At 47.0% G+C, this 15,197-nt stretch overlaps 1 protein-coding gene across 1 annotated transcript in view; it reads right to left on the bottom strand.

Moving 5' to 3' along the window:
- The window catches only part of vegfc (vascular endothelial growth factor c), a 184,743-nt gene that overhangs the window by 55,411 nt on the left and 114,135 nt on the right, over positions 1-15,197 (bottom strand). The window contains exon 3 of the mRNA XM_080189443.1: positions 4,257-4,447. Coding sequence (XP_080045569.1) covers positions 4,257-4,447 — 191 coding nt within the window. The remainder of the gene's footprint in view (positions 1-4,256; positions 4,448-15,197) is intronic.

Below are 15,197 nucleotides of genomic sequence, written 5' to 3'. Positions count from 1 at the left end.
TCTCCTCCGATGGTCTATCCCAGACTTATCTATTAATTTTAATTTATTATTGTCACACGTCATAGAGTCATAGAACTTACAGCATAGAAATAGTCCCTTTGGCCCAAGTTGTCCATGCCACCCTTTTTTTTAAAACCCCTAAACTAATCCCAATTGCCCGCATTTGGCCCATATCCCTCTGTACCCATCGTACCTATGTAACTATCTAAATGCTTTTTAAAAGATAAAATTGTACCCGCCTCTACTACTCCCTCTGACAGCTTGTTCCAGGCACTCACCAATTGGAATACAGTGAATTGTATTGTCTTTTATGCACTATACAAAGCATACCATTCATAGAGTACATAGGAGAGAAGAAAAAGAGTAGGTCCAGAATGTAGTGCTAGCTACATAGCTAGGGTGTAGAGAAAGTTCAACTTAACATAATAAGAGGTATAAGAAGTATAATAAGAAGTGGGTCACTGTCTGTGTGGAGTTTTCACATTCTCCTCGTATCCGTGTGGGATTCCTCCGGGTGCTCTGGTTTCTTCCCGCAGTCCAAAGATGTGCAGGTTAGGTTGATTGGTCATGCTAAAATTGCCCCTTAGTGTCCTGAGATGCTTAGGTTAGAGGGATTAGTGGGTAAATATGTAGGGATCTGGGGATAGGGCTGGGTGGGATTGTGGTCAGTGCAGGCTTGATGGGCCAAATGGCCTCTTTCTGTAGTGTAGGATTTCTATGAGTGTAGGACTAAGTCTCACAACTCCAGGTTAAAGTCCAATAGGTTTATTTGAATCACGAGGTTTCAGAGTGGTGCTCCTTCATCAGGTGAGTGATCACTCTGCAAGCTCAGAATTCCAAATAAACCTGTTGGACTTTAACCTGGTGTTGTGAGGCTTCTTACTATGCCCACCCCAGTTTTTTGTGGTCTTGGTCAGAGCAGGAGCCCTGTCAAGCTGTGATACATCCAAAAAGAATGCTTTTCATGGTGCATCTGTAAAAGTTGGTGACAGTCACAGTGGACACGCTGAATTTCCTTACTCTCCTGGAAAAGTAGAAGTGTTGGTGGGCTTTCTTAATTATATTTTAACCATTGTTCCTGACTGATATCATATCTGCTCAATCCCACCTCCATTCCTGCAGTGATGGCTTCTCTCTGGGCAGCAACAGGCACAGGCAGTCACTGGTGTTAAACAACAAAAGTCTGCAAGCCAATTTCCCGAGTTCCTGAAGGGGGCCTCTTTGAAGGTGAACACCTTCATCCGGATTGTTTCTGGGTCTGGGCACGATCCAACTTTTAGGCCCCACTTTCCAACAGGTGAGGCAGGGGGCTGGGGAGGGGGCACGGTGACGGAGTGAGGTTGGCCAAAGGTCGCACCATCACTGCTTTGGTCCCATAACAGTAGACATTAAGCCATTCATATTCAGATGTCGATTCCAGCTTGGACAAAGGGCCATTCACACATCCAAAAATGTAGTAACAAGCGAGATGTTTATTCAGTCGGTTTCAATTATGCAGCAGTCGACCAGAGCTTCACTTCCACAATTCCCCAGTGGTGAGTTACAGATTTCAACACCTCTTAAATTTTTTTGCTAATTATATTATTGAGGAAACCAAGGCCTCAGTGCATGCAGGCAGCTAGTTCTTCAAAGCGTGGTGCTTTTTATATCCTGGACGTTTCTCATAAAAATATTCATTGACCTGATTCCATTGAAAATAACTGTCTGAGGTCAGGGGGTGGGGAATCATTACCTTTGTTTTGTCACACGTTCTGAGGCTGGGTGGCACAGTGGTTAGCACTGCTGCTTCACAGTGCCTGGGACCTGGCTTCGATTCCGACCTGGGGTCACTGTCTGTATAGAGTTTGCACGTTCTCTCTGTGTCTAATCTGATTTATTATTGTTGTATGTATAAGGATACAGTGAGAAGAATTGTTCCATGTGTGCTATACAGACAAGCATACCATTCATAGAGTACGTGGGGGAGGAGGAAAGGGGAGGGTGCAGGATGCAGTGTTATAGTCAAGGTTAGAATCCCCACAGCGTAGAAGGAGGCCATTCAGTCCATCGAGCCTGTACAGACCACAATCCCACTCAGGCCCTATCCCCATAGCCTCACATATTTACCCTGCTAATCCCCTTGACGCAAAGGGGCAATTTAGTACGGCCAATCCATCCTAACCCGCACATCTTTGGAGTGTGGGAGGAAACCGGAGCACCCGGAGGAATCCCACTCAGACATGGGGAGAATGTGCAAACCCCACACAGGCAGTGACCTGAGGTTGGAATTGAACCCGGGTCCCTGGCACTGTGAGGCAGCAGTGTTAACTACGGTGCCACCGTGCCACCTAGTTAGGGTTACCGCTTGGGTTTCCTCTAGGTGCTCTGGTAAAAAGGGGCCAGGCAGCTGGCGTGAAGGGCCAAATATCTGATTCACGATTTTTGTCTTCTCATGCTGTCTTCCCAGTGATGGACCTGCATGATGAGCCCATAAGATCAGAGCCCATATGTTGTAGGTACACTCGCAATGCTGTTAGGAAGGGAGTTCCAGGATTTTGATCCAGCAACAGTGAAGGAACGGGGATATATTTCCAAATCAGGAAGGCATGTGGCTCGGAGGGGAACTTGCAAGCGGAGGTGTTCCCACACATCAGCTGCCCTTGGCCTTCTAAGTGGGAGAGGTCAAGGGTTTAGAAGGTGCTCTGAAGGAGGCTTGGCGAGTTGATTCTCAGAGGCTATTTCCCCGGGTTGAAATGGTCGCTACGAGAGGACACAGATTTAAGGTGCGGGGAGGAAAGTACAGAAGTGATGTTAGGGGTAAGTTTTTCACTCAGAGGGTGATGAGTGAATGGAATCGGCTGCCGTCAGTGGTGGTGGAGGCGAACTCGCTGGGGTCTTTTAAAAGACTTCTGGATGAGTATATGGGGTTTTATGGGATTGGGGGTTATAGATAGGTGTTGATGTGATCGGCGCAACTCGTGGGCCGAAGGGCCTGTTTGTGCTGTAGTGTTCTATGTTCTATGTTCTATGAGTTGTTGCAATGCATCTTGTAGACACATTGCTGCCACTGTGCGGTGGTGGTGGAGGGAGTGAATGTTGAAGGTGATGGGGTTCAATCAATGGGATGTTTAGTCCTGGATGGGCACTGCCTGGGAGGGTGGTGGAAGCAGTATGCCTCACACCCTTTAAAAAGTACCTGGATGAGTCCTTGGCATGCCATAACATTTAAGGCTATGGGTCAAGTGCTGGATTAGCTGGGCAGGTCTGGGCCTTTCATGTGCCAGTCTAGACTCAATGGGCCGATGGGCCTCTTCTACACTGTAGTTTTTTTTGATAGAGAGTTGTAGGAGGTATACACGTCCGAGCAAGTGGATCCAGCACACGTCCGATTTGTGCCTTGTAGATGGTGGATGGGTTTTGAGGAGACAGGAGATGAGTTACTCTGTGCAGGATTCCCAATGCCTCACCTGCTCTGGTAACCATAGTGTTTATACATAGGCCCCAGTTTAGTTCTGGTCAAAGGTAACCCCCAGTGGGGCATTCTGCAATGTAAATGTCATTGAATGTTAAGGGGAGATGGTTAAAATCCCTCTTGCTGGAGATGGCCATTGCCTGGTACTTGCGTGGTGTGCATGTCTGAGATAGAATCATTGAAAAACTACAGCACAAACAGGCCCTTCGGCCCACAAGTTGCGCCGATCATATCCCTACCTACTAGGCTTACCTATAACCCTCAATCCTATTAAGTCCCATGTACTCATCCAGAAGTCTCTTAAAAGACCCTATCGAATTTGCCTCCACCACCACCGACAGCAGCCGATTCCACTCACTCACCACCCTCTGAGTGAAAAACTTACCCCTGACATCTCCTCTGTACCTATTCCCCAGCACCTTAAACCTGTGTCCTCTTGTGGCAGCCATTTCAGTCCTGAGATTGTTATAAAGAAACCAAAGAATTTAGGAAGAGGACGTTATAGGGGAGATTGTAGTCAATATAAAGAACAAAGAACATGACAGAACAGAAACAGGCCCTTCTACCGCCAACCCTGTGCCTTTAATGTTTACCTATCTAGACCAACTGTTTACCTATCATTTACCTATCTAGATCAATGATGGATGTGGTTCAAGGGGTGACATGGCTTACTCTGGTTCCTATTTGTCTTGTTCTTTTACAGTAGCCATTCAACAACATGGAGCAGTAAGGTAAAAAAAAATACTGTTCCTGTGAAAATTTCCATTGTCTGGTAAAATGAGCAACAAAAGTATTCAATACTTACTGTCTTGCTGACATAAGAAGTGCTGGTGTTCATGCATGTTACTCCCTCGCTGTTGCAGCAGCCACCACATCTGTAGACAGACACGCAGGACGGTTTAAAGATGATGTTTGTTGCTGACCCAAATTCCTTTCCCACGTCCAAGGACACCTCCCTGGGCATGCACTGAGTCTTTTTCCACTCAGAATCAATACCTGATTGGGCAGATTCAAATATCACAGAACAATAATCAAAACCTACTTGGGTTAGATGGATGAAAAGCCAACACAGTAAATCTCCTTTCAAAGAACAAAGAAAATTACAGCACAGGAACAGGCCCTTTGGCCCTCCAAGCCTGCACCAACCATGCTGCCTGACTGAACTAAAATCCCCTACCCTTCCGGGGACCATATCCCTCTATTCCCATCCTATTCATGTATTTGTCTAGACGCCCCTTAAAAGTCACTATTGTATCCGCCTCCACTACTTCTCCCGGCAGCGAGTTCCAGGCACCCACCACCTTCTGGGTAAAAACCTTGCCCCTCGCACCTTAAACCTGTGCCCCCTAGTAATTGACTCTTCCACCCTGGAAAAAAGCTTCTGGCTATCCACTCTGTCCAGGCCCCTCATTTCAATAAACTGATTGTAATGACATTTAGAAGGAGACTATGGCAAATTCTGGTCGTTCTTTCTTTATTCCGTTATTTTTCTTTCGGGTGGTTGCTGTGCCGTCACTCACACCTCATCTTCACAGGTCCTTTGTTTCTTTACTTCATCCGTTACCACCCTCCTTGTTTTTGTCCCAGTGAAACCCTTCCTTATTTAATCTCTCCTACCACGAAAGCCGAGTGGTTAGCACTGCTGCTTCACGGTGCCAGGGATCCGGGTTTGATTCCCGGCTAGGGTCTATGTGGAATCTGCAAGTTGTCCGAGTGCCCCCCACAGTCTGAAAAATGTGCTGCTTACATGCGTTGACCTGAACAGGTGCTGGACTGTGGAGACTAGGGGGAATTTCACAGCAACTTCATCGCAGTGTTACTTGTGACTAATAAATAAACTGTACTTTTACCCTCCACCCTATTGCAAAAAACTTCCCTTCTCTTCTTCTTCCCCAGCTCCCTGAAGGTCTTTTCTCAACTGCCCTCAGAAACGTTGGGTTCAAAGATCAGTTTGGGATGGGTAGCAAATGCCAGTCTTGCCAACGATGCCCAGATCATGTAAAAAAATGAAAAGGAACAAAAAAAATCATTGCAATTCTGCTCGGACACAGGAACGTCCAATTCCCCGGTCCTAATTACCTCATCTAGAACATAAACTGCTGGAAGTTCTCCTGACAGCAGCTGTGGAGAGGGAAACAGCGTCAAAGTTTCAGCTTTCATGGGAACGCTGTCAGCTGCTGCCTGAGCTGCTGAACATTTTCCAGAATTTTCTATTTTTATTTCACATTTCCACCCTCGGCGGTATTTGGCTTTCGCCAAAATCGCGCTTTCGTGTGCTCCGGCAAGTTGTAAAGTTATAAAGGGAAGCAATGGGGTTCTCTCTGAGTTCTGCAATGCTTTTTCAAACTAAATATTAACAACTGGGCCCTGAGAGACATAATTGACTGATGGGGACTTTGGGTTTGGGGACAGGACCCTGATGTCGGGGGTCAAATGGGGGTCATGACCCCCACACTGTTTGGGATATCGTCATTTGGCAGTGATTTCTCTCGAGTCCCGCTGGTGACCCAGAGGGTGGACTCGCCACCTACTTAAGGAAGTGGGATGACCCTCCAAGCGAGAGGGCCAATAGAAGATCATCTGAAAGAGCAGCTACCTACAGTTCAAGCAAGTTTAGCGAGTCCATCGAGGCCGGAACCTCCGTAAACACCGGTGACAATTTTTGGTGCTGCCATGAACTGTAGATTTGACTGGGTGCCAAATTTTCCCTCCTCACTGCAGCGGGGGTGGGGCTTGAACAACCGGTGAGATCCCGCCTCTAGAATTTGGAAACTTTCTAGAATCAAACAAAAAGCAAAACCAAGGGCGGTAATATCCAATAAATTGTCCAAGTGTCGGTTTCGGCGAGAAAATCAGGGTGCAGCTCTTCAGCTGAGTTTTCTCACCAGGTTCTCCGGCATTCTGTGCACAGAGAGCCCAGGGGGTCGTGGTTTCTGCCGTCACTCTGATGAGGCGGGGCCCAATAGAGCCGGCGGTGCTGATTCCATGAGATCAGGTGCCATTTCTAAAGGGAGCCCGAATCTACGCTGAAAAGAGATTCTCCCTCATCCTCCCATGGGCAGCCCCCCCACCACCACAAGCACTGAGGCAACCCCCACCCCCCCCGCATCTCCACAAGCATCAGGGCACACCCTCCTCCACCCTGCAAGCGTCGGTGCAACCAACGTGTAACGATTTTAATCAGGCAATTGAGGTTGGTCAGCTTGAATATGAGCTCCCTGATTAAGGGCCAAATTGATGATTCAATCAGGGAGCCCCATGCCCAGTATTTAAACATGAGTGTCGGTTCCTCTGGCAGTAAGGATGTAGGTTGCTAACTGAAAGCACTCTGCATAGTGTTGTCAGATCTTGCAAATAAAGGAATTCTGGTATAGGGACTTCCACCTCTGAGGACTTATTACACATCCCTCTCAAGCATCATTGCAATCCCACCAAGCCCCCCCATAAGTATTGTGGGAACCTCTCCCCCGACACCACCACATAAGGGAAACCTCCAGAATGGGCCTGTCCAGAGGGTCCACCCTTGGCACAGCCCCCCAGCAGCGCCTTCAAGGCGGGAAGCTTGTGGCATTACTGGTGAGGGTTGGGGGTCACCTCAGATTGAGATCTCACCGTTGAGATTCTAGCTCCTGCAATCTTGCAGGATTTCTCGCCAGCATCGCCATTTCTCCCCGCAGCAAACACTGGCTGGAAATACACCCCCTCTCCCACCCCCAATACCCCTTCTTTCCCTCCCAACATGCACATTCAGGAGAAGGGTGGCTTTTCGTACAAAGTGGCAGTTTTCGATGAAATAAGGCCAGAGACCTGGAGCAGGAAAAGAGGGTGAGGAAATGGGTTGCCGTTCCTCAAACTGCCTCTCTAACAGCATCGTGGGTGTCCCTACATTACATGTGCCGCAGTGGTTCAAGAAGGCAGCTCACACCACTTTCTGAAGGGCAATTAGGAATGGGTAATTAATGCTGGGCTAGCCAGCAACGCCCTCAGCCCACGAAAGGGCCAAGAAGTAATTAAAATGACTCAGAAATTAGATCAAAAGAGAAAATGCTGGAAAATCTCAGCAGGTCTGGCAGCATCTGTAAGGAGAGAAAAAAGCTGACGTTTCGGCTCAAGTATCCAATGTTGATTTGGTTGTTGCACTTTTGCTTAGCACCGAACATCCTGTTTGTATTGGCAACTTGGAGTTGGTTTAGATGTTTAAACCCAGTGAAATTCAGTCTCTTGCTGCAAGTATAAACTCTACGATTCAACACTGCGAATCGATCTTCGCCTTAAATAAATCCATTATCGGGTTTCACTACAGAACCAACCTGGACAACGTGAAGTTTACATTGCCTCTCCCGTTCTACTTTGCATTAGACAGACCGGGCCACCGCACTCAACCTGGTATAACCAAACGATCATAGATATTTACAGCCCAGAAGGATGCCCTTCAGCCCTTTGTGTCCTGACTGGCCAACAAATAGCCACCCAGCTTAACATGTCTGTCCCTGGCCTGCCGCAATGCTCCAGTGGAACCCAATGTAAGCTGGAGGAGCAGCGCCTTGTCTTCCGATGCGGTGCATTGCAGCGCTCCGGGGTCAGTGCTGAGTTCAGCAACTTTAAACTGTGACCTTTCTCCTCCATTTTAAACAAAAATCCCATCTGTTTAATTGATTTAATGCAAAAGCCCTCCTTACCCCCTCCTCCCCCACCACCCCCCCCCCCCGCAACCCCCACCTCCCACATCTAACCTTCGTTCTTAAGGTTGCTACATTTTGTTGCAATCTCTCCCAGCCACAAGTTTATATCTAAAATAGGTAGGATTGTTGTTGGTGCAGACTTGATGGGCTGAATGGCCTCCTTCTGCACTGTAGGATTCCATGATGGGATTCTATGAACACACTCTCTCTCTTCATATAGTTCTGATAAAGAATCAAATGGACTCAAAATGTTTTCTTTTTGTACTGATGCTGCCTACTGAATCATAGAAAGGATCATAGAAACCCTACAGTGCAGAAAGAGGCCATTTGGCCCATCGAGTCTGCACCGACCACAATCCCACCAGGCCCTACCCCCATGTCTTTACATATTTACCTGCTAATCCCTCTAGCCTATGCATTTCAGGACACTAAGGGGCAATTTACAATGGCCAATCAACCTAACCTGCACATCTGGAGGAGGGAACCGAGTGTAGGGTGTCGAAATTTGTGGATGACACCAAGATTGGGGGAATGGCAAATTGTGCGGAGGGTGTGGAGAGTCTGCAGAGGGATCTAGATAGGCTGGGCGAATGGGCCAGGAAATGGCAAATGAAATTTAATGTTGGCAAGTGTGAGGTGGTCCACTTTGGAAGGAAGAATGGTAGGAAGGACTATTACTTACGTGGCGAAAAACTGCAGCAGGCGACGGTGCAGAGGGACCTCGGGGTCCTTGTGCATGAGTCGCAAAAACCCAGCTTGCAGGTGCAGCAGGTGGTCAGGAAGGCGAATGGGATGCTGGCCTTCATAGCGAAGGGGATTGAATATAAAAGTAGGGAGGTCTTGCTGCAGTTGTATAGGGCATTGGTGAGGCCGCAGCTGGAGTACTGTGTGCAGTTTTGGGCGCCGCACCTGCGCAAAGATATTTTGGCCTTGGAGGGAGTGCAGAGGAGGTTTACTAGGCTGATGCCGGAGTTGAGGGGGTTGAGCTATGAGGAGAGGCTGAATGAACTAGGCTTGTACTCGTTGGAGTTTAGAAGAATGAAGGGAGATCTCATTGAGACGTATAAGATGATGAATGGGATGGATAGGATAGAGGTGGAGAGACTCTTCCCGCTCAGAAAACACAGTAGGACTAGGGGGCACAGCCTCAAGATAAAGGGGGGGCGTTTTAGAACGGAGTTGAGGAGGAACTTCTTCACTCAAAGGGTGGTGAATCTCTGGAATTCTCTACCCGTTGAAGTGGTGGAGGCTGCCTCGCTAAATATTTTCAAGAAGCGGGTTGATGGGTTCTTGATAAGAGAGGGGATTAAGGGTTATGGGGAGAGGGCTGGAAAGTGGAACTGAGCCACAACAGATCAGCCATGATCTTATTGAATGGCGGGGCAGGCTCGAAGGGCTAGATGGCCTACTCCTGCTCCTATTTCTTATGTTCTTATGTTCTTATGTTCTTTGGACTGTGGGAGGAAACCCATGCAGACACGAGGAGAATGTGCAAACTCCACACAGACAGTGACCCAAGCCAGGAATCAAACCAGGTCCCTGGAGCTGTGAAGCAGCAGTGCTAACCACTGTGCTACCGTGCCACCCTTATGTTGGAATTTTTCCAGCATTCTCTGTTCTTCACCCAGCTTAATCCTGCTTGCCAGCTCTTGGTTGGTAGCTTTATAGGAAATGGAACAAAAGGAGGCTCATCAAGTCTGCACAGACCACAATCCTACCCAGGCCCACATATTTACCCTGCTAATCTCCCTGACACTAAGGGGCAATTTATCATGGCCAATCCCCCTAACCTGCATGTTTTTAGATTGTGGGAGGAAACTGGAGCACCCGGAGGAAACCTGCGCAGACACAATGAGAATGTGCAGACTCCACACAGACTGTCACCCAAGCTGGGCGTCGAACCCGGGTCCCTGGCGCGATGAGGCAGCAGTGCTAACCACCGTGCCACTGTTCAAGTGTATCTTCAAGTACTTTTAAAATGTTCTGACGGTTCCTGCCTCTATCATCTTTTCAGGCAGTGAGTTCCCTAATTTCCCACCACGTCCTTGGGGAAAGACATTCCCCTCAAGTCCCCTCTAATCCTCCTTCCCCTGATTATCGACCCCTCAACTAAGGGGATTTAAAAAAAATTCAAAGAATGTGCAGCAATGCTGGCTTGACCAGCATTTATTTCCTGCTCCAGATTACCCTTGCAAGACAGTGGTGAGGTGCCTTCTTGAACCTTTGCAGTCCATGTGGAATAGGTACAACAGCAGTGCTGTTAGGGAGGGCGTGCCAGTATTTTGACCCAGCAGCAGTGAAGGAACAGTGATACAGTTCCAAGTCAGGATCATAGAATCCCTACAGTGCAGAAGTAGTCCATTCGGCCCATCAAGTCTGCACCACCCACAATCCCACCCAGGCACCAGACCCATAACTCTACATATTTACCCCACTAATCCCCTGACACTGGGGTCAATTTAGCATGCCCAATCAACCCAACCCATACATATATGGGCTGTGGGAGGAAACCAGAGTACTCAGGGAAAACTCACACAGACATGGGGAGATTGTGCAAACTCCACGCAGACAGTGATCCGAGATCAGAATTGAACCCGGGTCCCTGGCGCTGTGAGGCAGCAATGCTAACCACAGTGCCATCGTGGTGGTGTGTTTCTGGAAGGGGAGCCTGCAGGTGGTGGTATTTGCCTCTCTGTCCGCTCTATCTAGAATGATTATACACTTCAATTCAGTCTCCCCTCAGCCTCCTCTGGCGCTTTCCATTTGCAATCTACTTTGACTTTAATCCCTGCAACGTAATACCTTTAGGCCCATGCTGTGCCTCTGGTATGGTTTATACTTTGAGTTCTCACGGGAAAGCTCTTTTTTTCAATTCAAATAGGTTATAAGTTTTAATACAGCGAAGGAGCACACAGTGATAATTGGACAGCATTGTATCTGATTGTCCAGTTATATGTCCTGCCTGACATTCCTTTCCATTGAATCAGAAGGGGTTTACGTTGCCACTTAGTCAGAAGAGGCTGCAGTTCCATCACTTACCATCAGCACACAGTTATAACTTGTAGATTAGTCAGAGTCTCCATTCAGAAATGGTTCGTCCTGGGTGATGATGCAGGGTTTGCATCAATATTCACTTCACATCAAAAGCCAGGGAAAGAAATTTCTGTGAGGTGGACAAAGATTTCCGAACGCCATCTTGCCCACTTTATCACAAAGCACACAAATAATAGAATAAATAGAGAATGGTTACAGGATAGAAAGAGACTATTCAGCCATCTTGTCCCCTCTGGTTCTCTGCAAAAACTACCCAGCTAAGGGAGATGGTATTATCGCTAGACTATTAATCTGGAAACTCAGCTAATGTTCTGGGAACTCAGGTTCGAATCCCGCCACGGCAGATGGTGAAATTTGAATTCAATAAAAAATTAAGAATCTAATGATGACCATGAAACCATTGTCGATTGTCGGAAAAACCCATCTGATTCACTAATGTCCTTTAGGGAATGAAATCTGCCACCCTTAACTGGTCTCGAAATATTTTTTATTCAAACTCGAGTCCCCAGAACAGTAGTTGAGTTTCCGGATTAATAGTCTCATGATAATACTACCTCCTCTAGCTGAATAGCTTTTGCAGAGAGCCAGGGGGGGACAAGGTGGGTTGAATCATCTCTTTATTTTCTGTACCCATTCTATGATTCATTTATGTGTGCATTGTGATAAAGGTGGTTGACCCTGAATTGCCCTCAGGCAACTAGGGATGGACAATAAATGTTGGCCAGCCAGCACGTGTGACTCCAGAACCGCAGCAATGTGAATGACTCTGAACTGCACTCAAGCAACTAGGGATGGGCAATAAACGCTAGCCAGCTAGCAACACCCATGTCCCACGAATGAATAAAAATCTCCCACTCCTCTGCCTTGTGCCCCATAGCGCTGCAAATCCTCTCTCTTCAGATAATTATCTGATTCTTTTTGACAATCTCGATAAACCTGCCTTCACCACACTCTCAAAGACAGTGCATTCCATATCCTAGCCACTCACTGCATGAAAGGATGTTTCCTCATGTCGCCTCTGGTTCATTTGCCGATCATCTTAAATCAGTGTCTTCTGGTTCTGGATCTTTCCACCAATGGGAACAATTTCTCCCTGTCTGCTCTCTCCAGATCCCTCATGATTTTAAACACCTCTGTCCAATCTCCTCTCAATCTTCTCTTTTCGAAGAATAGCCCCAGTGTCTCCAATTGATCTACGTAACTGAAATTCCTCATCCTATCACACCAGAAAGTTGCTTTTCCTTGACTATAATCTTCTGCTGGTAGTGCTGGTAAATGGGATTGGTATGGACTGGTATCTGATGGTTGGCATAGACATGGTGGGTCGAAAGACTTGTTTCTGTGCTGGATGACTCTATGGGTGGAATTTTCTGGCCACACTTGCCCCCAAAGCCAGAAAGTTCCGCCCGAGGTCAATGCACAGAGTTAGATTCTGGTTCTGGATCCTTGCGCCAATGGGAACAATTTTCCCCTGTCTGCTCTCTCCAAATCCCCGATGATTTTAAACATCTCTGTCCAATCTCCTCTCAGTCTTCCTTTTTCGAAGAACAGTTCAACTGTCTCCTACCTATCCTCGTAACTGAAATTCCTCATCATATAATCATAGAATTCTACAGTGCAGAAGGAGGCCATTTGGCCCATTAAGTCTACATTGACCACAATCGCACCCAGGCCCCATCCTCATAACCCCATGCATTTACCCGAGCTAGACCCAGTGACACCAAAGGGCAATTTAGCATGGCCCATTCACACATCTTTGGATTGTGGGAAGGAACCGGAGCACCTGGAGGAAATCAACGCAGACATGGGGAAACGTGCAAACTCCACACAGAGAGTGACCCAAGCTGGGAATCGAACCCGGGTCCCATAACACAATTCCATGGCGAGCGGGATGGGAAAATTTTGCCCTATGACTCTTAGATGCACAAAGTTCACACCAAGGCAGAAATGGAAATATTATCTGCTAATATCACCTCCTTCAAAAGCCTAAGTTTGATTCCATTCATTTACCACGAGGCACTGAACCATTGGACATGCCTTAGCCCCAAGGCTGGGATTTAATGTGTGCAAATTAAGACCCATGGCGATGCCACACATCTACAGAAACTAGCATCAAGTTGCAAATCTGTTGCTATCACATCAATTTCCCATGATATGGTATAACGCATTTGAGATATGATCACAAAATAAGGATAAAGAAACTATAATACAGAGCAAGGCCATTTGATTCAGTGATTGCTGCCCATCTCACAAATTTCCTCTTCAGTGAGTCCAGGGTTTTGTTTGTATTAATCTCCCCAACAGATAATCCAGGCATTGACAGTTCTTTGCTTGACCCGAGTTTCATCTCACCAGGTACTTGCTCAGCCTGCCTTCAGACAGAATGAAGCCAAACGCAAGTGAAAGATAAGAATACCTTGCACAGGTCACCAGGGGGCATTCTTGTTCCACCCCAGCCTTACACTACCATATACGTCAATAGGAAAGTATGAATCAACTCCAATAAAAAGAAAGGTGCCCAGCCCATTTATAACTGATTTTTTATTCATTCGTGGGAAATGGGCATCGCTAGCTAGCCAGCATTTATTGTAGATCGTTAATTGACCTTGAGAAGGTGGTGGTGAGCTGTCTTCTTGAAATGCTGCAGTCCATGTTCTATGGGTTGACCAACAATGCTGTTAGGGAGAGAATTCCAGGATTCCAAACTAGCGACTGTGAAGGAATGGCGATATATTTCCAAGTCAGGATGGTGAGTGGCTTAGAGGAGAATTTGCAGATGTTGGCATTCCCATGTATCTACTGCCCTTGTCCCTCTAGGTGAAAGTGGTCGTGGGTTTGGAAGGTGCTGTCTAAGGATCTTTAGTGAATTTCTGTTGTATATCTTGTAGACAGTACTCACTGCTGCTACTGAATCTAAGGAAGTACCTACTCCAGACCCAGATATAGAGCATGAATAATGAGTTTCCACCAAGGGTTCTCCTGCTTGTCCATTCTTACCAAGATGGGAAAAGCATCAAAACCTCAGAAAATCAGTCGACAAACTGGTTACAACCATATGGAAATGCAATCCCTGGGTTTAACTGGAATTAATGCTCATTATCCATCTCTTGGTTACACGCGAATTTTCCCATCTCATCCGCTGCACCAAAAGCGTCGGGCGGATGAGAAAATTTGGCGGACCATTTATAAATCCATTTGACCTTGGGTGGGAATTTCCGGCCTTGGGCTTGTGCAGCTGGAAAATTCCACCCAATGGGAGTGAAGATTTGGTAAATGTACTGTGAACCGTGTATCCAATATTGGCTGCTTTATATTGCTGCAGAGGGCACAATCATTTCCCCTGAACCATTGCGAAACAACACCATTTGAGTTCTGGTCCCTCACTTGAAGGTCATGTGTTCGCTGCCACAGTCTTCTGGAACACAGCTTCCTAATTTGTCACCTTCGTGCCTGCTGTCCAATCAAGCCAATTTAGGGAAATGTAGGGAAAATACGTGAATCGGCAGCAGAAGTTGGCCATTCGGCCCCTTCCATCTTATCTCCCATCCAATCATGTCTGCTCGATTGTGGTCTGATTGCTGTGATTCTGCTGATCCCCATTAACCTTTGACTCCCTTGTTAGTCAAGAATTGACATACCTCAGCCCCAAAAGTATTCAATGATCCTGCCTGCACAGCTCTCTGGGGAACAGAATTGAAAAGGTACATGTTCCTAGCTCCTTGAAAGTGGACAGAGTGGTGAAGAAGACATTCGGCATGCTTGGTTTCAGTTTGAGCGAGGAAATGTGGCAGGAACCTTACACAAACAACAATTTGATAGCCTGTTTTTGTGATGTTGATTGAAGGATAAGGATTGGCCATAATCCCAGATGTAATTATACAGGGCTTTGATGGGGCCATACTTTGAGTATTGTGTGCAGTTTTGGCCTCCTAGTCTGTGGAAGGACATCCTTGCTATTGAGGGAGTCCAGCAAAGGTTCACCAGACTGATTCCTGGATATGGTAGGTCTG

This window comes from Carcharhinus amblyrhynchos, chromosome 5 (genome assembly GCF_965287045.1).
Source record: "Carcharhinus amblyrhynchos chromosome 5, sCarAmb.v2.hapA, whole genome shotgun sequence".
NCBI lineage: Eukaryota > Metazoa > Chordata > Chondrichthyes > Carcharhiniformes > Carcharhinidae > Carcharhinus > Carcharhinus amblyrhynchos.
Note: the sequence above shows the minus strand (reverse complement) of the source record. Positions and strands in the feature narration are given on the sequence as shown.